The sequence below is a fragment of the Dermacentor andersoni genome, chromosome 9, assembly GCF_023375885.2.
Source record: "Dermacentor andersoni chromosome 9, qqDerAnde1_hic_scaffold, whole genome shotgun sequence".
NCBI classification, from domain to species: domain Eukaryota; kingdom Metazoa; phylum Arthropoda; class Arachnida; order Ixodida; family Ixodidae; genus Dermacentor; species Dermacentor andersoni.
Window position 1 is genome coordinate 105478311 of NC_092822.1, and position 24343 is coordinate 105502653.

Below are 24343 nucleotides of genomic sequence, written 5' to 3' on the forward strand. Positions count from 1 at the left end.
GCTTTATCAACTGGCAAGTTGAAAAAATAATGCTGTGCCACCAGTGTGGCTGCACATTCCGAGATGCAAGCTATCTTGAACCAGGTGTTCGGTAGACAGTAGCTGTGCAGCCAAAACATGGTGTTTGAGCCCTATAGGCAACTACGTTCACAACTGCCCACAAGTGTGCTGTCGGAACAGAAAGTTGAGAACAAGCAGCATTTTTACCGGGGTTCAAAACATTAGTGCAAGTCATTCTTTCACCAAGGCTGGTAATCACGCATATGTAATGAGAACAGGGCATTTGTTACACACAAGGGGTCATGTGTCAAGTTTAATTAGATCAGTAATTTATGAGATGGAATTATAAAAAGTATACCTTTTGTTCATCAGTGGTCTCTTGGAGAGATGACCATTTCCGGCAGTTTAGTTTTGACTTTTTATGTCTAGATTTGGTGTGTATATTGCAACTATAACTAACAGTCAGCGCTCTGTCCTGCCCAGTTTTTATGCTGTCTTTGTGATATTTGCAATATTTTGCAGTTCAGCTGCAACATATTGTCTATACTATTATATATTGTCTATGCAAGTATATGTCTTTACTATTACTAGTTCTCATGTTCAACTTTCGTGCAGTGCTCACTAGTTATTACTAGCCATGTTGTGTTCACTCATGCTCTTGGATTATTGCGCGAAGTGACACGGACACAGACTACAAGCAGACAGGACGAGCGCTAACTCTCAACGAAATATTTCTTGAAACGAAGAACATATATATATATATATATATATATATATATATATATATATATATATATATATATATATATATATATATATATATATATATAGTGATTGCAGAAAACCGCAGCATAAGAACATGACGAGGTATGAAGACATCAGTTAAACATATCAGGAAGTAGGGAAGTCGAAAAAGGAAACAAAAAGACTACTTCAGATTAACACACGTGTTGTGAAGATACTGAAGTTCGCATTCTAACAGACAAAGATGCATGGCTAACGCAAGTCTCTCCTAATCTTTTAATGTGGAATGCCTTGATTATTTCCCGTGTGGTTTGACATTTGTCTCGAAAGAATCTTTGTGTCTTCAAACAAAGGTTTACAACTGCAATTGAAACAATGTGATGCTAGATGTGAAGCATTAGGGTTGTAAAGTGAATGTTTGTTTTCTTTTAGTCTAATATTAATGCACCTGCCGCTCTGTACAATGTAAGTCTTCCCGCACTTGAGAGGAATCTGATAAACTATACCAGTGTTATAAGGCACAAAAAGGGACACATGTCTAACGCCGCAATTATCTTTTCTGTTTTGCCACCCTGTTCAAGTTTCCTATTTATCATAGGCACATGATAGACAACTTGCGGGGCCGAGAAAACTTTATCCACATCATATGTATTGGCCACGTTCCATAAACCATGGGATAATCTATGTACATAGGGCACCACAGCAAACCTTCTTTTTCGGTTTTTCTTGTTTCTTAGCCTGGCCTTTTACCCATTTTAAAAGCTTTTCGCAACTTAGTGATAATAAATGCACAGGATAACTAGCCTTCTCGAGCCTATTTGTTGTGAAAAACTGTTTCATATTGTGTGGACATGACTAGCTTACTCAGCTCTTAAGTTTGCCATTACTAATCATGTCCACACAATATGAAACAAAGTTTTTCACAACAAATAGATAGGCATTCCACATTAAAAGATTGGGAGAGACTTGCGTTAGCCATGCATCTTTGTCTCTGTTAGGATGCGAATTTCAGTATCTTCAGAACACGTGTGTTAATCTGAAGTAGTCTTTTTCTTGTTTCCTTTTTTACTTCCTTACTTCCTGATATGTTTAACTGATATCTTCATACCTTGTCATGTTCTTACACTGCAGTTTTTTGCAGTCACCTATATATATATATGTTCTTCGTTTCAATAAAAATTTAGTTGAGAGTTAGCGCTCATCCTGGTCTGCTTCTAGTCTGTGTACGTGTCACTTCGCGCTACAATCCAAGATCATGTTACTGTACCAACTCGCGCAACTTTCTATCCTTGTGTTAACATAGACACACTCAGACTTGTTCTTACTTATGTGACCGGTTATTTTTGTACTTTATAATAAGATGCAGTGCTTTTCGAATGAAAACATGTGATAGTTCTTAGTGAGGTTATTTAGAAAAACTGTTCTGCTTAAAATTTAGTTGAGCAAGCCTGTGCCATTATTCGGAGCTTATGTCTTTGTATTGGTATGGTTTTACTCCTTATCTTCCTTTTTACTAATAAAATGTGCAAACAGTATTATGTAACCATTTCTCTTTAATGAAGTAATAAATACTTCTGACATTTCGTCACAAGTTTTACAATGATTTTGTTCAATTAGGTAAGCTTAGACTAGCTGATTGTTATTCTGGTAGCTTAACTTACAATGCCTGTGGGATATTCAATGCTGGCACATGGTGAAAAATAAACTAAATTATTGGGTATAAGCAGGTCACTGGCAGTAAATGGAGCATACATATATTTCTGGAAATAGTGCATGCTTATATATTGAACAGCATGCACAGCTACACATGCTGTTTTGTTCGTAAATGCTGAAACAATATTCGAAGTGGAAGCGCTTTGTTGCACTTTGTTCTTTGGCTTTCAGTGCTACCTTTAAGTCATATATGTGAAAGTTCTAGTAGAAGCATCCCGTGGAGATAAATGACAACTTTGATGAATAGAGGTATAAAATAAGTGCTTAAAACGGCAAAAAACTGCTTCACAGGCAAACATATGTTATGTAGTACTGCACTTGTTACCGTCGCCAATCCATGCATTGCTTGCGCTCTATTGCATTCAATATGAACCACGACAACGAGCTGTGGTGTCTTTCCTTCCCGGTCGAACTGGTGTTGCGAAAATTTTTGACCAAGAAAAGTGGAGGTTTTTAATTATTTCTGAAATGCATGCAACCATGCTTCTGGCTGTGTGCTGTTTCCACGGAGTGGTAAGTACTGGTGCACCAAGGTGCGGGAGATCCTGTGTCCTTAGTGCAGCGCGCGTTGTTATTGCGCTCTGCATCCTGCCGGCAGTGTACTATAACTGCAGAGGAAGATTACGAAAAGCATAGGATGTGTGCATTTCTGCGATCATGAAACTTAAATTTTTTGCCTGAAAGGGTCGCACGTTATGCTACCACATGACGGACCAGAAGCGCAATATGACGACGCCTCACAGATTCTGGCTCATACTGAACGAGGTAGTACCATAGCAAAGGCTAGGCAGCATTCACAACAGCTAGTCTGCCCATTAACTACATGGCTGTGGTGAACGCTAAAATACTTGCAGGGATAACACCCTTTTGGAAGGGTGTTGTCCATGCTACACCCATATTGAAAGGGTGGTGTCTGTGTTACACCCCATATAGAAAGGGTGTTGTTTGTTTTACACCCATAGGCAAGGTGACGTCATATTAACACCCCTTCTTTTGTGGGGTGTTAATTTGCACCCCTTCGCTTGGGGTGTAGCAATACACCCAAAAAGGGTGTCACCCATGGGACAAGTCATTTACACCCTTAAGGGTGTTAAAATGTTTAGAGTGTACGCGTTACCCCCTATTCATCGCCATGTATTCCCGCGGCGTTACCGGTAATATAAGGGTGATAACTTGCGTTGGGAGCCATTAAAAGCCCGTGGAGCTGCAGATATGCACGTTACACGCCTATGTCAACATCTGCACGCACACAGAGTGTACGCTGACCCGAGAGACGCTAGCACGAGGGCCGTCGGCATCAGACTAGCAGTGGATGCGTTCAATTGCGGCTAATGATTGGGACGCTTGGGGTCAATAAAAGTGCAGTTGAAACACAGCAAGAGAATAGAGACGAGGGACGCCATAGGTAAGACGAGGCGAAGCACTGACCTGAACTGTAAGTTTTCTAAAAACAAAGTATAGCATCATGAGCACACCCCAGATTCATGCCTTGCCTGTTCTTTTTTTTTTGTTCCGTCCTTCTTCACACTGCTATAAAATACGAGCACTGCATTCTTCCACTTGATTTAGTTTTCTTTCTGTCAAGATATGTTAAGATGCATTATTTTGACTGCAACTGATAACCTGTTAACATTCTACACTGCGCAATCTTTTCTACAGGTCGTCCACACCCCCTTGCAGCGATGACTGCGTGCAACTGCAAGTATATTCGCGCGCTCAAATCAAAGCTAAAATGGCAATGCTTGGAAACAAGGCATCTTAAGTTGCAATTGAACTGCGGCAACTTCAGATACAGAATCTAAACCTCAACTGGCACGTGTCATTATTCGATCCAGCACCATTCGTCCGAACATCGTAATCGCCAAAAAGGAATATGACAGCGTTATGCAAAATACTGTAACGTGACATGACAATCGGCGATATTGTTTGTAGTTGCCACAGCTACGTCAGATGCTTAACAACACTGTAGTTGAATGAATGGGCCGTCAGGAAACCTTAATATGTCTTTGAAAGGCGTATTCTAGATTATGATCGAGCGCCTAGGCATTATGGCGCCTTTTCTGGCGAACGATCTTCTTATGTTGCGAGAATTGTTCATCTTAAAATGTCCAATTAAAGAAATAACGAAATTACAATGCTAAGCGCAGGAACCTTATCGCAAACTCTAGCAACAATGTAGTATTTAATATCTCCCTCTCGTACGGTAAACATTATGTAGGGCAAACTGGTGAGTGTATCAACGTGTACCTTCACGAGTGCTTTCAAAAAGTTCAAAAGGGCAGGGGCGTGTTTTGGTACTGCATTGTTCTGTTTGTTAACGTAACGTTCATAGATATGAAAGGAGCGGTGTTGCTCAGAGAGCAAGCGCGGTTAGCCGATGTTCTAGTTGACATTTAGGGGAAGAAATGGAGCTGGGCAGGCCACGTCATGCGAAGCGTAGATAACCGGTGGACCGTTGGATTTACAGAACGGGTGCCAGCGGAAGGGAAGCTCAGTCGAGGACTGCAGAAAACTAGGTGGGGTGATGAATTTGGAAACTAGCAGGCACAAGTTGGTATCATCTAGTGCAAGACAGGGGTAGCAGGATATCGGAGGGACAAAAAAATGGGCCATTGCATTCGCCACAGTGGTAGCAAAACATGCGAGCAGAGCGGAACAATCAAATATTCACAGGACTGCGCGGCACGTGCAGCGCAGTCACAGCAAAAGCTGGTGGAGCAGTTCCCTGGGAGGTCCAGTATCGGCAGCACGCCTTAGAGGGTCTTCGCGGCGAAGTCTCTTGCGTCGTTTTCACGAGAACTAACTGAACTGTCCGCCCGGCGTCAACGGCGAGCTGCGGCTTGTACTGCTCTCTGCACGGCGGTCTGCTGAGCTCGACGTTGCCTGGTTGCTGCCGCGCGTGAAGTTGTACGATTAGCTTATTAATAAGCCGACCGTACTTTGCAAGGAGGCACCATAACGTGCACCGAAGAGTAAACACAGGTATCGAGAGTACGCGGCGCACATGTCCCACCTTTTGACACGTGGCACGATATGGTGCAACTGCTAGATGTCGTAGTACTTGGCGGAATACAAACTGCAAGGCAAAGCTTGTAAGTATTGGCGCTACGGAGCGCGCATATAACATAGCGTGTGAGACCACCAAAGGTGTTCAGGATAGTGTACTCGAGGCAGAGCTACAACTGTGGCAATTGGCCATGGGAGACGCTTCGCCTGTACTGTGACAACAAGGAGGCCCCCATCCCGATGGAACCGTTCTACAACAATAGCAGTGGCAGCACCCTCATCTTTGAGGCGCGTGCTGGCGTGCTCCGCACTCGTGAATATCGAAGTAAGTTTGGTTGCATCCCTGAGGTACAGGCCGCTGTGTGTAGGGCATGCGGTGGCGAGCGGGAGACGGCGGAACACCTGACCCTTCATTGTGCAAAGTTGTTTCCCGCTCTAAAAGAGGGCACCGCCATGTCGCAGGCCCTGGGATTTCTCGACGTAGAGGGTGGCCGCTGCTGCGGAAGCGTAGCCAAAGCTAAAGCTAGCCTAGAACTGAGGTGGAGAGACATAAGACAGTCGCGAAGGTGCCGATTGTGGTATTGCTCCTGACAATGTATTTCTCGGTCGTTTCGTCTTTTTTATTTTCCGTTCTTTGTTCTCTTGGCTAGGACACTTTATTGAGTCCACACGTTACAAAGGGTTCATTAGCCACAAGTTATCATCATCATCATTACAAGTGCCACGGCAGAATGTTCTTTGCTCCTGCTGATCATTCATTGGGATCCTCTTTGAAACGGGGTGGTGAGAAATTTAACCAGCTTTGCTATACACGTTTTTCATTCTCGAGTTTTCATATACACCTCCTTAATCTTCATTCCCTCTTCAAATTTTCTCTATCTACGTTGTACCATGCAAGTGGTACATGGCGTGCCACCTGGTACCATAATATGCAGCTGTAATGCAAAGTGTGCACGTACCGACGCTACGCGGCGCGCGTCTCCTAACGAGTGGCTTATCGCGCGCTAGGACGCGTGTCTACGGCATGTTTCTGTGGCAGCTAGGAAGTGCTGGTGTGACGCAGTCGTACTGTAGCTGACTACCGTGCAGTACCCGGGCTGGACCCCGGCTGGAACTGAGTATTTTTTTTTCCACATTCATAGCGATAGCTGCGATGGACACCGGCGGCGGTGGAGACAACAACACCAACCGAAACGGGCGTTAGGATGAGCCCATAACAGCTTACGTTGCAATAGAAACCAAAGTTACAATAAAAGGAAGAACTCTCAGTAAGCCTTCCAGAGCTCTGTCGCACAAAGAACAAGACAGAAAGTAGTGCGCGCACTTAAGTTTAACAGTGTGTTTTTATTAGGATTTATAGTGTCTGAGCGATTGTGAAAGCGCGCGAGTGTGGGCGTATAAATATTTGTGATTTGAAATATTAAAAACTAGCTGGAAGTCAATCTTCCCTTCGTCTTCCTTTCGTCCTTTTGTGGTTTATGTGGTTTCGCGTTGTTGAACGAGATCTGAAGAGGAAGCCTTAGCAATGCGACAACTCCAATGCCGCTATTCAAATACACGTGAAACGCAGAAATGCTCTTCTAACACAAATGCCTGACCGATTTGAATGAAATTTGCAGCAGTTGAGAAAAAAAAAAAGACTAAATTCTAGCGACTCTAAGAAGCACAGTTTTGGTATAGGGCCTGCAATGTATAAAACATAAAGAAAAAACAAAGAAACATTAGTAAGGTTAAAAAATGGACTCCCACAGTCCGATCATCCAAAAGGGACGAATGTTGCATATAAATTTAAAGCTTGTGTTACTTTCTTGCAGCGTGTACAAGTGCTTCGCCTGAATCGCACACACAAAATAGTACTAGATTTCTGAGCTGTTTATGGTAAATAAATTTTCTCCGCGTTATATTTGTTATTAGGCGCAGTTTATAATTATAACTGCGGTATCTTTTTCATTGCAGAGCTACACATTCGTAAACTTCATCGCTTTGCTGTTGAAAATTTGAAATTTTAGATAATTTTTACAAGAACACCAACGGTCTAAATAAAGAATGTGCTTACTGCAGTAACGAAATTCTAACTCTTACTTTAAATGCAAAAAGCCTCAGCGAATTTGGTGAAGTGGTTGCGGAGCAAAGCGATTTGTACGTTCCCGTGTATTTGGATAGGAACCCCCGAGCTAAAAATTCCTCTTAACGACAAGACACGTAGGTATCATTCAGGGCTACACAGATCGAGCCCCGTCACTAAACAGGAATCGTATTCAGTTTTGCTGGACCAGCTGCAGCGCGATGCTGAAGCAGGAGCAGACGTGTAGAGGTTTTCAGTATAATGTATCACCTAGTTGCGATAGGTTAATCTTGGCTAGTTATTTGATACTTGAAGCTATTATAGCGCAACTAAACACAACACAAAGAGCATATTAGCACCCGCGGTGCCTAATGTAGTGTTCTCTGTGTTTCTTTTTAGCTGCTCTACAATGGCTTCATCAAGTCTGTCTCAGTGACCATCTTGGTTACGTACGATGTGTTAGTTTCGATAGGACTTTAAAGTTGCGATTCCCTAATTGTTGCGTCTCTTAGTTTCTCCACATCCTCCTTCCAGTATGGATGCAAGTAACAAGCAATCTGGACCAAGCAGCGGAAAGGGCTATTCGATTGAAATGCAGCATCAGAAGCGGTCACTCAAAGACTTAGGCCAGCATCGGCCTTTTGACAGCGTCACTGCTCAGCCGGTACTTACCCAGAACTTCTTCTGGAACCTGAATGCGCAGAAGGGCATCGCGAAGACGATCAGAACCCAGGCCAGGCAGCAGAGCGTGGGGTAGGTGCCCGCTCTCTCGGCCAGGAGCCAGAGCGCCACGGGTAGAGTGATCAGTCCACCGAGGGGCATGGGGAACACCATCATGCTCAAGGCGAGCGTGCCGCAGTCCACGGCCAGCAGGGACACAACCGAGCCTGTAGGGTAGGCGCTCCTCATGGTCGCCGGCATGTGGACGGCCTGAACGACAGAGGGCGCCAGGTACCACATTTGATATCAAGCAGACGGCGTGCTCAGATCGATCAATCTTGAAATTTGAAACGTACTCCAGCAGAGACCTGAATAATATTTAAAAAACTCGAAGAGTAGTAAAATTGTCTGTTTAGGCAAAAGGGAAAGTGTTTATTAAGAAATCTTCAGATATTTGTGTGTTATCACGTTTACTTTCTAAAGGAGGTCCAATTGCATTCTTTGACTTCGGGACCTACTTCTGTACGTTAGCATCTTATAATATTTTTAATCATCTCAATAAAAACCGATTCTGATTGTGATTTGTTTAGTTAGGACGCTGTGAAAAGTTGCACTGCTCTGTAGAACAGAATTTGTAGCCTATTTGGGCGGCAGCCATCCTTTCCTAATAACTGCAGGAACCGGTTCAACGAATGACCGAGTTGGCACTCAGCCTGTTTCTCTCACGTAAGTGTTTCTCCCGCCTTCAGCGTTCCCTCATCATAACAATGTCGTCAAGTTTGGTTGAAATTAAACACGCTTGCCCTAAACGCGAGTGTCAGAGTGAAAAAAATATCTCGTCTATAGTCGGGGCTAGAATGATCGGCAGTACGGACAAACGAAAATATTCGTGACATTCATTCATCAAGCAGCCACGTAATGGTGGTGTGAATGGCTGCTGCCAGTATGCATTCGTTCTGTGATATGGCTGGAGGTTCTCCAGGTAAAGCCGAATGTTCGAGCGGGTTCTAAAGATCACGTTCTGCTAAATTCGTTTGAGCCTCTATTCGTACGTTAAGTTTGAAATGCTTTTATCTCCACTTGTCGGCGAAATTGAAGAGACCTTGAGCCTTGAAAGTCATGGCTCGACTCTGATATCAAGGACCGTGAACGTCTCAACAACATATCGTATACCATTTATAGGCACGATAGGACCGTCGTCGGGGGGAGGGGTGAGTCTTGGTATTTGTCAAACAACGGCTGGTCTCTTCTCGCTTATCTACTGAAGGTCACCATGAGATCCTTCGCCTCAAGATAGTACTGCCGACAAGCACGGCCTTACTGATTTCCTGTTGCCCTCTTACTGATTGCGCCTTTCATTTACAAACGAATCCAATCTAATCTCCCGTTTTCCTCGTGCTAATCTCGTGCTATGCGGTGACTTCAACTTTCCGGGTAATGACTGGGAAAACTGCGTCGCTACAACCCGCGCGTCCAAAGATTTCCTAGAAGCAGTTCTCATGTACAGCCTTAGCCAAGTAGTTACCAGACCTGCTCGCAGTGCTAACATTATCGATTTAGTCCTTAGTACCAATAATGAACTAATTAATGCTTTACTGTATGTTAAATGTGTTAGCGATCACAAAATTTTGTTTTTTAACATAGCTATAGAGCTTCCTACCTGCCAGCCGCCTACTAAATATATCCGAGATGATGATAAAGCAAACTTTCCAGAAATTAACAATCAGCCTCAATCCTTCTTTGTAGACTTCCATCAATAAGGCTCTTCCAGAACAGTTGAGCAAAACTGGTTGCTCTATAAGCACAAACTTTTGTCTCTTCTTGATGCTTATGTTCCTCTTGTACGTATTCGCGGGGATGCCGGCGGACCCTGGTATTCGAACAAACGTAGAAAAATATCTAGGAAAAAACGTGCATTTTCCGCGAAACTAAAGGACGCTAGAATCCGCTAAAATGTCAAAAATACTTTACGGTGTTGCGGGAAAACACAAGTTTGCTGAGCAAATCTAAACGCAAATATTTCCACTAGGACCCGCAAAGCATTCTGCGTGACAAGCCTCGCAAATTTTGGAAGTCATTGTCACTTATACGTACTTCATGCCATAGTATCGCGTTGATCAACTCGTATGGGTCTCCTGTCCCAGTGAATCAGCATCCCGATGTCATCAACTCTTATTTTTTCTCGGTTTTCACTAATGAACCTGCTACTAATATTCTAACGCTGCCATCTACTCACCCTTAAGAAATGCCGGCTGTTACTATATAACTACTCAAGGAATCTCCAATTTAATCGATAACCTTAGACTTTCCAGTGCACCAGGCCCAGACGGCGTACCGGCTAAAGGGCACCAAATCGTGATCTAGCCCCTTCTTGCAATTGATTTTCACCTAATCTACTGCCTCGTCCACTATTCCGAATGATTGGAAAATTAGAAATGTTGTACCTATACACAAATCTGGTAGCCATTCCCGTCCATGTAATTACCGCCCTATTTGCTTAACCTGCATACCTTGTAAGCTTCGAGAGCATATATTGTACTGCATAGCATCTCATTTAGACAAGCACTCTTTTTTCTTTCCAAACATAGATTTAATGAGGCCACTCATGTGAAACACAACTGTTCGAATTCACCACAAACCTTCACCTCCACTTTGACTCCCGTTTTCAAACCGATGTTATCTATCTTGACTTTTCAAAGGCGTTTGATCGCGCCGCCCATCGTCGTCTTACCGCGAAACTTGTTTCTCTTAATCTTGACCCACTTGTATTGTCATGGATTGAATATGTTCTCACAAACCGCTCACAACACACTGAGCGATAACCTCAAGTCGTCAAGTAGTCCACTCTTGTCAGGTGTATCACAGGGCTCTGTGCTTCGGCTTCTTCTGTTTCTCGTTTTTATAAATGAGCTCCCTAACAGTATTCTTTGATCAATCTGGCTATTCACTCATGTCTATGTCCTGTACAGGCGCATATCGTCCCATAATGACCGACTAGTACTCCAGAAAGACCTAAGCAAAATAGTAAATTGGTGCTCACTTTGGCTCATGTCTTTCAACGTTTCCAAATGCAAGTAAATGTGTGTATTTCGCAAGCGGGTAATCATTGGCCACCAGTACTCCCTTAATTCTACAGTCCTCACTAAAATTGACTCTTACTGTTATCTCGGCGTTACTGTCACCAATCAGCTTACGTGGTCTGCACACATAACACAACTTATAAACGACTGTTCTAAATCACTTGGCCTACTCAAAAGATCGAATTTTCGGTCTCCTGTTCCCGTAAACAGGCGCGCCTAACAAACGTTAATTGGGACAAAACTTGAGTATGCGTCAGCAATTTGGAAGGCTCACCAGACTTACATTATTAACTAGCTTGAAGCAGTGCAGAATCTTGCGGCACGTTTTATCGCTTCAAACTATGACTGGCATACAAGTATAAGTAGCATTAAATCATCTCTAAGCATCCCTAGTCTAACACTTCATAGGAAGTATTCACAACTTTCACTTTCCACAAACTGTAATATAATTTCTAACACCTCAGGAACACTATTCTACTTCCACCCAACCGCACCTCTCACCATCTGTTTTGCAACCTGAGTCTACAACGTCTACTTCGTTCCTGTAATGCCTTCAACAAATATTTCTTACCCACTGCTACTGAAATGTGGAACGCACTACCCGACAGTATAGTGAATGAAAGTGATTCAGATAAATTTAGGCACCTATTGTCATGTTTTTAAACCCTGAACCTACCACTACTGCGCTGTTACTCTAACGTGTACCTTTTTTTACTGCTCTGTTATACTGCCGGTAGTGCTGCCGTTTCTACTGCCAGTTTGTACCTTGTTTTTTTGTTTTGTTTTGATTTGTTCCCGCCCATCGTCTTCTAGCATGTATACTAAGTTTTGTTTACCTTTGTATAAATAAGTTAACCATTGTATAATAATGACCATAGTGTTTATTGATGCATTTGCTAACCCCCCCCCCCTTATATAGTACCCTGAAAGGGGTCCTTAATGGACTATAAATGATGCTGATGAAGAGCCAGCGCCGTTATCCGGGAAAGTCACGAGAACAAAACGAGATCATCTGGGCAACCAGTCAAAACTCATGAAAATGCGATTTCTGGACGCCAACTCCTTGTATAGGGTCGCATTACATACGCTAGTTACTGCCCAAACAAGTTACAAAATATTGCTTCCGAGTTCTTCCTAATGTTTCTTCACAATATCCCTCAAGCTGTAACTTCTAGTACGCTAAAGTTTTGCTTCTCATTTCCAATAGGAAACGTTTAGAAGGCAGATACAGGCACCATACATTTCATTGTAATCTTCTGATGCTGATACAGGATTGGCTGTGCTTGTCTGAACGCCAGCGGTGCGTAAGTTACGCGGCGTGGATTCTGCCTCGCCTCGAGAGATGCCGCCACATGGCATGGCGCCTCCCCTTCAAGCGCTTACATTCATCTGGCTGGGCAGTGCGCTCCGTCTCCCTTGCGCCTTTTGCTGCCTGTCATGCCGCCTTCAGCCACTTTTCTTCTTCTAGCTGGGCAGCGTTCATATGGACCAATGCACAGTATGGCGTGGTGCAGTGTGATATGGTGGGCTGTGCCGGCGCGAATATGCATTACACCCATTTTATGATTGTGGCTAGTGCCACCTTCAACCAGTCTACTATGCCAGTTGGCATTTCATGCTAACATCTACTCGCGATTACGAAAAAGCCAGCAATTTTTCCCGAAATCTGTTTCGCTCTAAACTAGACGCTAATTAAGGATCATAATGGTATTATTGTAACTATTAGAATCGCACAATCGTAAACATAGTGTAAAAGAAAGGTATTTTACATTTAAATTAGAAGAGTTGGCAGGCATCCATGTCCTAACAAGGCAGAAATTTCCGTCGTCAAGCTGGTGTTTTTCCTGACGCAAACGCTTTCTGTCGTCATATTGTAGATCGCTTTGATTTTGACCCGATCACTTTAAAGAATGTAATCTTCAGGCTGTACTGAATAAGTAAAGCACTAAAACCAGATGTGATGCAATAAAGGACACGTTTGCTAGTACCAACATTATTTTGTGCAGCTGTCAAATTCAATGATAGGGCGACCACGGCGAAGATCAGGCGTCTCAATGGGGGTTACGTGAAGAAAAATTTAAAATATCGCCGATTATGATTGATCGAGAACCCTGTTCTTGCATATCTCTCTCAATATAAAAAGTAATTGATACTTACAGTGGTTGCGGCAACAAAGGCACGCGCTGAATAACATCTTTTGTATATTCAGGTTGGTCATGCGCCCCGTGCATCATGTATATTCTCAATAGTGCTACAGCTTCTACCACAAAGCGCCGCCAAAGTTGTATTGTTTGGATGGGACCACTGTGCTGAATTTGCTAATACTGCCCAAATAACGGATCTCGCGAAGAAAGTAGGAGTTTCACCCGGAAAGCGATTGATTGCGACAGGAAGTTATCAGACAGATATAGAAGCAAAGTTAGTAGTTATATCAGCTGCATACACTCACGTAAACATTTGTGTCCTAACTAAAGTAATAAACACGTTGGCAGTCGCATACAGGCAAGCACGAACACATCCTCTTGGATGACCGCGGACGTTGCTGTCAGATTGCTGGGGCAATGACGGGCGGCAGCAACGGTGAGTGAATTACCCTTCGGGCTGCCTTTCGCTTTAACGCGAACTAGGCGCCCGAGAACACAGTGCATGCGAAGCAATTACCTATCTCGGGCTGCCAAGCCTTCAAACCCACCACAGATTACCTTCAAGGTAGGGCCCTCGCGGCTGCATTCTGTCGTCGAAGGTGGAGTAAAAGATAAGATGCGCACTAACCTGGTCCTTTCCCCAACCGCCCGCTCCTAGCCCGAGCACCTATCTTCCCGCACCCTCCCTTTAGTGTGTGAGAAGACGCGCCGCATCAAGCCGCCGTCCTTCTCGGCTCACATTCGCAAGCTTTTTCTCGCACCTATAGTATGCGGCGCGTGGTCGCGATGTTATCGCATTTGGACTTGATCTGTAACATCATGGCGACGGCAGCGGGAAAATTTGCCTGGAATGTCTATATAACTGATAAGGCAATAAAAAAACTGAGGGTAAGAAATCCACGTTTGGAAACGTGAGCGGTAGCATTCTTGACGACCTCTTAGGGAAATTTGTGCTGAAGGTTACTGCTCAGGCGCAGATGCTACTGAATTCAGGAAAAGAATTAATAGTTTATAAAATGGTTAAGAAATCTTAGAATAGATCCTGGAAAACCTGAAGGTCTAGAAAGATGACTTGAAAGCGGAAAAGAAAGCTCTAAAAAACTAAAAGTGGCGCGATTACAAATTTAGAGCAATAGTCGTGACTAAACATACACCGAGGTCAAAGGCATTTCGTGCACATGAAGGGAAGACTATGTGATGGCCACATAAATTTTTGGCGACAAAATTGCTTGACCAGTAACGGTAACTAACCGAAGTGCTGTTCATCGTGATCGCATAAAAGTATAAAATGAAAATAGCATGACTCGCTTGTGCTTGTGAACGAAGCAGGCTGAGTTCGGGGCGACAGCGAGGAAACCAAGGCCTTGACTGGGTGATATCGTCACTTCGACAATAAGAGAGAAGCCTGTCTTTATGAACAAACATTTGACACCTTCTGTTTCAAATTCGTCTCTAAAGAAAAAAAAAAGATTTCTGTAGGCAGACAGCCTTCAAACTTAGGCTGATAGCCGAGTCTATCGCAGCGTAACTGAGTCGGACTTAATCGGGAATGTACCTGTAAGTCAACCTCGTGCCTGTCAGTTAAGCAAAGCTCGCAGTTTCTTCTTGTGTTACAGCTAGCTAGTTTGTATGGAACTTCTTGCGCATCATCAAAAATCTGTGTACATTTAGCTTTCAACTTCCCGTTTTCAATCATTAAAATCTCTCAAATTTCGTTGAGTGAACATGATCGCATTTTATGTTTTCTATCTTGTTGTTGAATACTTCAATTGACCGTTAAGGAACAGTGGCGACGCAGCAACCTATCTTCTATTGTATCAAATGGACAAATCAAATCAACAGCCTTGTGCTCAATGTAAATAATTGTCAACATGTTTGGACAGGAATAAACATTGACTGACTCAATATCGACAATAAAAGCCTAATAATTGACTGGCTATATCATTCATGTTCTCCGTCAGCAATATAGTTTTGTGCTGATATTCATAACGTTGTGGGAAACTGAATCAAATATGTAATAATTATAGGTGACACAAATAATGACCTGGTGACAGATCGCCTTTTAATGCTTTACACTTTTCTGATTTTTAACACCTTCGGATATGAATGCTTTTATACAAAGTGATAACAACACCATAGCTACATTATTTGGTCTCCAACAATCTCACATCCAACATCTCACATTATTTGGTCTCCAAATTTCTCACATCCACCATATGTAGGCGTTCCAATGACTGAAAAAAAAAACAATCACTGTGCAACCTTGGTAAGTTTTCGCTTTACTAATGATTTCTCAATAAATTATCTACTCTTAACTTATAATAGGCCAAGAATCAACTTTCTCAAGAAATGTATAATCCTGATTGGTGCTCCATTATAGACAAACAAAGGATGCAGAAAAAAAAATTTTCCCTATTTTTCCTCTATTCACCACACCTGGCCCTTGCGCCATTAAACACCACATATCATCATCATCATTCCTCTATTCCTTGAACTGCTTTCATCGCTGAATTTTGAGGACTGACGTGCGCGTTCTGTGCCTCCTCCTGAAGTTTCTTAAGGGCACCGTTATGTTCGACATGTGGTGATATTTAGCAAGTAGTGCTAACCCGGAAAAGCCGCTTGATGCACTGGCATGGTCCTTGAGTACGGGGCGAACTTGATGAATTAGTAGTATTCTAACTCCGCAAGGTATAATTGCCTTGATCTGTTTTTGTGACGTTCGACCTGCACGCGTTGCAAACAACTTTGTGGCAACTGTATTCTCGTGTTTTAACGAGAAAGACCTTAGCAGAACTATTGCCGGCATGCCTTTGCAAAGCTAGATTCGCCCGTATCTGCCCCCGTCCTCATCCTCAGAACTATCACCCTGAATATATGTTGCGGTGCCGAAAAAGAGGCCCTGCATTTGAAGTTCACGGTGCAGCGAAACTTACACCCCTGTATCTGATGATGATGGAATCAGATTCAGACTCAGACTTTGGATAGTGGCATAGTAAACAGTTTCTCAAATACATTGTTCAAGTGATATTGAAATCGTGTTTTATTTTATGCGTATGAGTAGTCGCTTTGTTAAGTGCGTTTAGTTCAGAGACAATTGTACCCACTCAGAACCAAAATAGATATATTATGAAGCGGAAAGCCATTGGCAATTAAAACGTGCTGTGACAATGGATACTTTGCTTCTTAGAGCAGAATTCAAGGAGCACGATTTGTTTCGGGCAAAGCCCAAAAGCCCAGCAATACCTTTATTAAAAACGATGCGGCATGCAATTTCAATATTTCAGTTATAATCTACAAGCAGCACCGATACGCAGAGGTCCCATCTTAATCACACTCGAACAGGCCATATATCTATCTTTCGAGGTGAGGTGCAGTCACTGAGGAAATTAATGCTTGGTATTCATCTGGTTCTCATTCATCAGCCCTAAACTGAAGCTGAGGGGTACTGCGTTTATCACACAAATTTACTAAACTTATTACCTACATGTAGATGTATGCACATTATTTGCTTCTGACAAAAAAAAAAAAAAACGAATGTGAATGAAGAACATTCAGGGCTCAGCGAAACAACCTTGTAACAGTGAAATAGCTGAGGTTATTACTGATATGTTGAGCATGCACTGCTCATCGCCTCCTCAGGACAATCGATAGTAAGTCAGAAGCATCCAATATTGGAAGTGCCTGGACAATATGCACAACAAGCTTTCGGAACTGTATATAACGATATTGTATTAGTATATTGGGTAGAAATACAGCCTTTGAATTATGTCAAAAGCAGCGTTTGGTACTAGTCGCAGTAGCCATATTACAAAACAGAAGACAGAAAATAAAACACGCAAAAGCAGACAGAATGACCACAGTAGCGTCGGATGTCTGTTCTACATTTGGAAAAGAATGAAGACGGAGACAGGAAAGAAACAGTGTTGCGGTCACCTTGTTAAAAATGGCCCCTTGAATCATGGCTCGCATGCGGCAGCCAAACACGATGACTATGTCCATGTGGTAGACCGAGACAAGGTATTCCGCCGCGCTGACCGCCACAAACAAGATGGCCGCCGCTATCATGTCTCCCCGGGTGGAGCTGGCCATCAGGAGCCTGCGCAGTGGAGGCCAAGGACCTGTACTTGTGCGAGAATGCGCTGGACACAAATCGGACCCCTGGAACTTGTGCAGAAAGGGATGCCATAAAATAGAGAGCATGCGGGTAGAATTATGTGCACAGTATTTCACTCAGTCGGTATTCCGCCAATGATTACAGTCTAAATTCAATGTTAAGGTTGGCAGGGTACCTTTATGGTAACGAGGGCAAGTGTTACAGATAATCGGGTCCCAAAGTGTGTAGGATCGACAGCCTAACAAGTGACTATGTTGCTGCGGTAACGTACAAAGTTGTATAGCATTCGTAATAGGATTATCCAATTGACATTTAACCATTAATTATAGCTCTCATAGAACTATTGTTTAAATCTTCTGGCGTGCTTGAGCATTGTGCTTCGCTAAATAGATGATCTCCTCTACTAGCATGCACATATGCGCAGCCGACATCCTTATGGGCACGGGAACGTGGCTTACTGACGACATATACCCCAGTGAACTTGGTTTACCGCTATTGTTCTCTGTTCTTCGTTAAGATAGGGCCGGTATTCACGAGGAGGCGTGATAATAGCTGAGAGATGTGTACCATCCCTCTGTATTCGCTGTAGACGCGTCTTTAGAAATGTTACTTGTGACTGTTTTTATAGGACTTGTAAACTTCGCCATAGGTGCACGCTACCGCCCACAAGATAGTCGCACGGAATTAGCCGACTATTTAAATGACACAATAAAAATAACATCAGCACAGTACACTAGGTCCCTCGTTATTGTAGTGGGAGACTTCAATTACTCAGCGAGTGACAGGTAGGATGCGACTATTAACACCAAAATAAATTGAAGCGAATGTCTCAAGTTCCTTCCCCCTCTTGAACTTCAACAGCTTACGCAAGCCGTTCATAAAATGAGAGATGACAATCATGTGTTGCGTCCCATTTTTACGAATCAACCTGATCTTGCAAACACGCTTGTCATTGAGGAAATCAGTGACCACAGAACTGCTCACTGTTCGTTATCCACGTCCCGTACCGAGGTAAAAAATATGTGGACACCCAAATAACTGCAAGCAAAATAAACAGCATACTTTGTAGCTTCTTAGAGGACTTCTTTAATAACTCTAAGGATCGCATGTTCAATTCAAGCAGGCGTGCCTTCCGCGATGAAAATACAGAAATGGAATGTTGCTGCTTCTCTATAGTAAATATTAGTTCTCTAGCGAATAAATTTTGGCTCAGAAATAATCGCAAGACGAGCATTACTGAAGGAAGTCACAGGCCTGCGCCGTACACGCAGTGCAGTCACAGCGTAAGCTGGAGGAGCGGCTCCACAGAAGCTCCATTTTTTGGCAGCGCGCACCAGACGGTCTTTGCAGCGAAGTCTCACGGCGAGCTTGCTTCCTGCACAGCGGTCTGCTGAGCCCGACGTTGCGTGGTCCTAGCCTTGCTTAGCTCTACGATTCGCCTGTTCTGCAGTGGATCATGCTTCTCAGCAGCGGATCATGTGCCTCTCACATTGTGCGACAAATGGCAAGATGGTATTATGATGAAGAAGGAGATGATAATGATGGGGATGATGAGGATTTATTGGAATCCTCTATTAAACGGGGCGGTGACAGTCACCTAGCCTTCTTGATTTAATCAGGTATGCTATAGATGCTTTCTGCGGTGGCAAACAGTCACCTAGCCTGCTTGAAGTATGCCACACATGCCTTTCATTCTAGCATTGTTCTATACACGTCATTATTAATCTTTTCCTTTATAGAAACTTATCTATCTACCTTGTACCACCTATGCTGCCTATGCTGGATGGGTGGATGGATGGACGGATGCTACAGCATCCTCTTCGAAATAGGGTGGTGGATTGCTCCACCAAACTCTTATTCTTATGTCGCCTAATGTCCTACCTATATTTTTAAAAACCACACAAACGCAAAGAATCCTGAGCCTCAAACTTCTGGAATCATTACTGGCAACCCTACTTACGTACGCCTCCGTTGTTTGTGGTCTCCATACTTCTCTGCCACCAAGGGCACAATAACGTCAAACCATATTGCAAACTTTTCTATTCCAATTCTGCAATCAGCCCTCCGTGATAGGTCAAAAGCATTTTGGACCACCCTCCTTCACCTGTCTGTCACGCGACGTAACGAAAACCGCCATAGCTTCCAATATGATATGACGTTGCACACTGATTATGCATGATTTTACCGAACAATAGAAAATAGTTATTTCTGATTCGACGCCTTTTCGCCATTAGCCCTAGGCCATCGGTCAGAGGAGCCTAAACCGGCAGCAAGGGTACATATCTTCACATTGTAACAAAAGATGCCCATGATTGCCATAGCTTTACCACAGCAAGCACATGGTTCTTCGCCTTTGGTGTACCTCATATTATAACTACGCGCTCTAAGGCATTCTGATCTTGCTTGAAAAGTGAAGAGCTTCCAATTGAATTATCATAAACTGTTTCTTTCCCAATTTAGTTCTTTCCTTTGAGTTAGTTACTCATAGTAGATTTCTTTTTCCATTGTCGTCACCAATGAGATTGTCTCAACCTCTCACACTTTGCGTTTGACGTTCTTTATTGCCATGTTGCTGACCATACCGGTCGCATACTTGCTGGTGAGCTTCCTAGTTCTTTTCCTCCACTGTGAGTCAATGTTTTGCCTGTGCAAATACCTATACACTCTCGCAACCCATTTATTTTCTTCCATATTCCTCAGTAGTTCTTAAAAATTAATTTTACTCTGAACTTCCCTCACTCCAAACTTGTCCAGCCAATACAACCTTATATAGCAGGATCTGCGTGTTCCTTGCATTTTGTCTTTGTCTTCTTGCGCTGGCCCTTCAAGACGTTCACCCTATATAGCGCCTAATGCGCGGCGCCCCACAGACCTTTGGTTGCCATCGAGTTCTGATTGTACACATGCCATTCTACATGCAACTGCGACATGGCGTGCTACCTGGTGTAATAATATGCAACTGCAATACAAAGTGTGCACGTATCGACGCTACACAGTGCGCATCTCGCATCGCGTGATACGTGATACGATGCTATGCTGATCAAGAAGAAGATGTTATGCATAACATGTTATGCTGTAAAAGGTATTCCGGATAGCCAGACGTACTGAAGTGCCGGTTTATTGGTTAAGATATAAAACATTCTCTGATTTATTTCGCACAGAGGTTACAGATTCTAAACGTCAGTATTTGGATTTTCCTCTTGCAAATAGGAATGAATGAACGAATTATGACGTTTTACTTTGCCAGAACCGCGATTTGATTGCGCGGCACGCCGTAGTGGGGGACTCTTGACAAATTTTGACCACCAGGGGATTTTCAACATGCCCCGAAGGCGCGAGCCACGGACGTTCTTGCATTTCGCCCCCGTCGAAATGTGGCTGCCGGGGCCGGCATTTCAACCGGCGACCTCGTGCTTAGTAGCGCCACACCATAGCCACTCAGCCACCGCAGCGGGTCTTCCAAATAGGTTAAGCACTGATGTTTGAAAACTTTGGCGCCTTCTCACCGCGAAGTAAAATCGTGCTTCACCGTTGCTCACGAGAGATGACGATAGCTGAATGCGCACAAGTATACAATCAACACATCCCTTCGCTATTTACTGCTAAATTGCCTTAGGCTAACTCGCAAATACTGAACTGCACAATCATCAAGCTTGGTGATTTTCCAAAATAAATCACTGCATATGCCGTGCCCTTGACAGAACTCTCCGTAAGACGAGTCCAGGCAAAATCAGTGTGCAAAACTGTGCATAGCTCCTGAAGGTGACCTGTCAGTGTTCGTCTATTGTACTTAAGTTTTCTAGCAATTACACCCCTCTGGTTGCTGTCCGGATGAGTAGAAGATAGCTCAAGTAAGCAACCGTGTTTGAATCGCACAATGTGAATAACCCATATAATTACAGGCGTGTGTAACTTACATCGATCAGCTGTAAAATAGTGGAACAAGACATTCACTCATACATTAAGGCCCACATGAGTGACAGTCACTTGCTTAGTGACCACTACCATGTCTTTCGACATAAACGATCCTGACAAATGCAATTATTGCACCTTATGACAGATCTTCATTCAATAACTGCATATGTCTCGCTGTATCGAGGGTATTTCCGTTGACCTGTCGAAAGCTTTCAATAAAGTGCCTCACAAACACTTATTCATTAAAGTTTGTAACCTTGAACGTCATAAAAACGCCATAATTTGAATAAAACAATTATTATCAAACAGTTATCAATCCGTTAAGCTGTACGATCATCTATCAAACCTTATTACCACTTATATCAGGAGTGCCACAGAGCTCGGTGTTCGGCCACCCTCTTTAAGGAAAAAGCCTTAGGTGGCTTATACCGCCGATGGTCTGGAAAACGTGGCACGCGGTACAGAAAGTCATGCGAGCTCGACGCGCACAGACACGCGCTCGTGCCACTGCTCGCGCGTTCGTCGTTATCTTCTTCCACAGTTGGCTCCGATCACGCTCATTATGAGAAAAAAAAGAGAAATTAAGATAGATTTAAGTCAGGCACACGAATCGGCGACCTTTGTTGGGAGTAGAACTCACGGCCTTTGGTGTTAATTTGGCCGAAGTTAATTAAGCCACCGTTAGTTAAATCACTCGAACCCACAACCTTTGGTGGGAGAAAAGAAGTAATAATGCATTCCTATGAGATTGTCAAATAATTTAATGAAATTATTTTGAGCATGCCAACCCCCTATTTAGCATATGCTACAGTGACTTACAACTTTTTTTAAATGTCCATCAATTACGTATAATGAAACTACATCATCAACAAACTTTTTTACACACGATTATACTATCTACAAAGAAATAATTGCAAGAACTCACAGAACTTAATTACAGTCTGACGTAGTAAAAACTAAAAGAATGTTGCGACCTCATGCAAATGTAATGTGGATAAAATACATCTGCTTAGATTCACATACGTAGAAAAATTAATGTAGAAACTACTCTGGGCGTTGTGTAAGTATGCGTAAGCATTGTGCCACTTGCTGATCTCCATGCAGCCCAGTGTCATTATCAATGTTATGAAGTTTGATCCGATCAGCAAAGTCCTTATCAACCCTTATCCGTTGTTATCAATCTTATCGGACACGATCCGTACTTCATTAACCTTATTGCAATCGATCCAAACCTTACCAATCCTTATCTGTCCTTATGAACCATATCTGGCGTGATCCAACCTTTATCAACTCTTATCGGTCCTTATCAACGTTATCAGACTTGATCGTACCCTTAACAAAGTTTATCGGTGCATATCCTTATGAGAGTTTCTCCGTCCATTAGAAGTCCTTATCGCTCTTTTGCACCCTATCCATCCGCGTCGAACCGTTATCAACAGTGATAAGACTAATCTCAGCCCTCATCAGTCCTAATCATGCTCACTGATCACCGCTAACGTTTTTTTCTTATGAACATATTAATTTATTTATTGTGATTTGTCTCACGTGGACATGATTTCTCGTTGGGTAAGCATATAAATGCTTCAACATTTTAAAGCTGCAGAAATTCTGAGAATTATCTACTAATACGTAAGCATCGGTTGGCTCGGCTGGGAGTTCGTTTTTGCTTCGTTTTGCTTACTTGCTTTTCCTGTAGCTTATGCGTCTACCTATATATAGCTATACCTACCTATAGTATATCCTATCTATAGTATAGTATAGTATAGTATAGTATAGTATAGTATAGTATAGTATAGTATCGTATAGTATAGTATAGTATCTACAGTATAACCTACCTATAGTATAGTCTACCTATAGTATAGCTTATGCGTCTACCTTGTCCTTTCGGGTGGCAAAGAATGGTTAGGCTTTAGTAGACAACTGTGAGATTTTGTCGCCGCATCCAACTCCTTCAATGCAATTGAACCAATTGAGCCAGAATGCCGGGCACGAGCGCGCCTAGACGGAGCTGAGCTGTCGAAAGGAAACACCAGCTGCCGCAGTTGAGCGTGAGGCGTTGCGTGATGGTAGAGTGCATTGCCGCTACGCCATGTCACCCTCGCTGTCGCTCTCGCAAACCTGTGTCAAGTGCGCGTACTTTGTCCATGCAAGCTCTCCCTGCGTTCTGACTGCGCCTCGGTAAGGTCGAATGAAAACGTGCCAAGTGTCTCAACGCGTTCGCTTGCCCACGAGGAGCTCAAAACTCAGAAAACTACCTTTTATAGCACGGCAGTGGGATGCACAAAGTCGTGCGAGTCAGCGCATCTCCGTTTAGAAACAAGAAATCTCTGTCTGACACATGCGTCTCTATAGTCGACTAATACGCATCTATAAACCATGCAGACGGCACAACAAGATAGCGCGTTATATTCGATAGTTTCATTACAGCTCTAAGTATAACACATAGGTCATTGCAAGTAGCCAAGTAAGGACGTCTGCTGGTCGCGCGAAGGGTTGCCAAGCAAGCGCATAAATCAAAGCTTTCCCTGCTGCCCCCACATGGATTCGAGCTCGCATTGCTGCCGCAGTGCGTAGTTGGGAGGTGGTGGCCCGAACCCCCATGCTAATGCCCCAGCATGTGCACTTCATAGTTTCTGCAACGTTAGACGCTCTGCAAGGAGTCAGAGAGCAGCGGTGCCTGTGCGTATATTTCGGAAGCGCCGGCAATGTTGTCGCGGAGGAGGATGACTTTAAGCGAATGGCACATAAACTCTCCAGAAGCTGGCCATGGTCGTGGTAACACCCTCATTCTTTCATAGTGAATGATTTTAGCGCCAGACAAACCTGTGATGCCTGCTGGCTTTCTTCCTCTCATGACATCCAAGAACTGCTGCAGGTATAATTTCTTAATTCTCGGTAA

The 24343-nt window shown here is 43.3% G+C and overlaps 1 protein-coding gene across 1 annotated transcript in view; it reads right to left on the reverse strand.

Moving 5' to 3' along the window:
* LOC126528457 (multidrug resistance protein mrp-7-like) overlaps positions 1-24343 on the reverse strand; it is a 138503-nt gene that overhangs the window by 108388 nt on the left and 5772 nt on the right. Inside the window, exons 4-5 of the mRNA XM_050176339.3 lie at positions 17349-17511; positions 8201-8458 (exon numbers count right to left, since the gene is read on the reverse strand). Of these exons, the coding sequence (XP_050032296.3) occupies positions 8201-8458; positions 17349-17511 (421 nt within the window). The remainder of the gene's footprint in view (positions 1-8200; positions 8459-17348; positions 17512-24343) is intronic.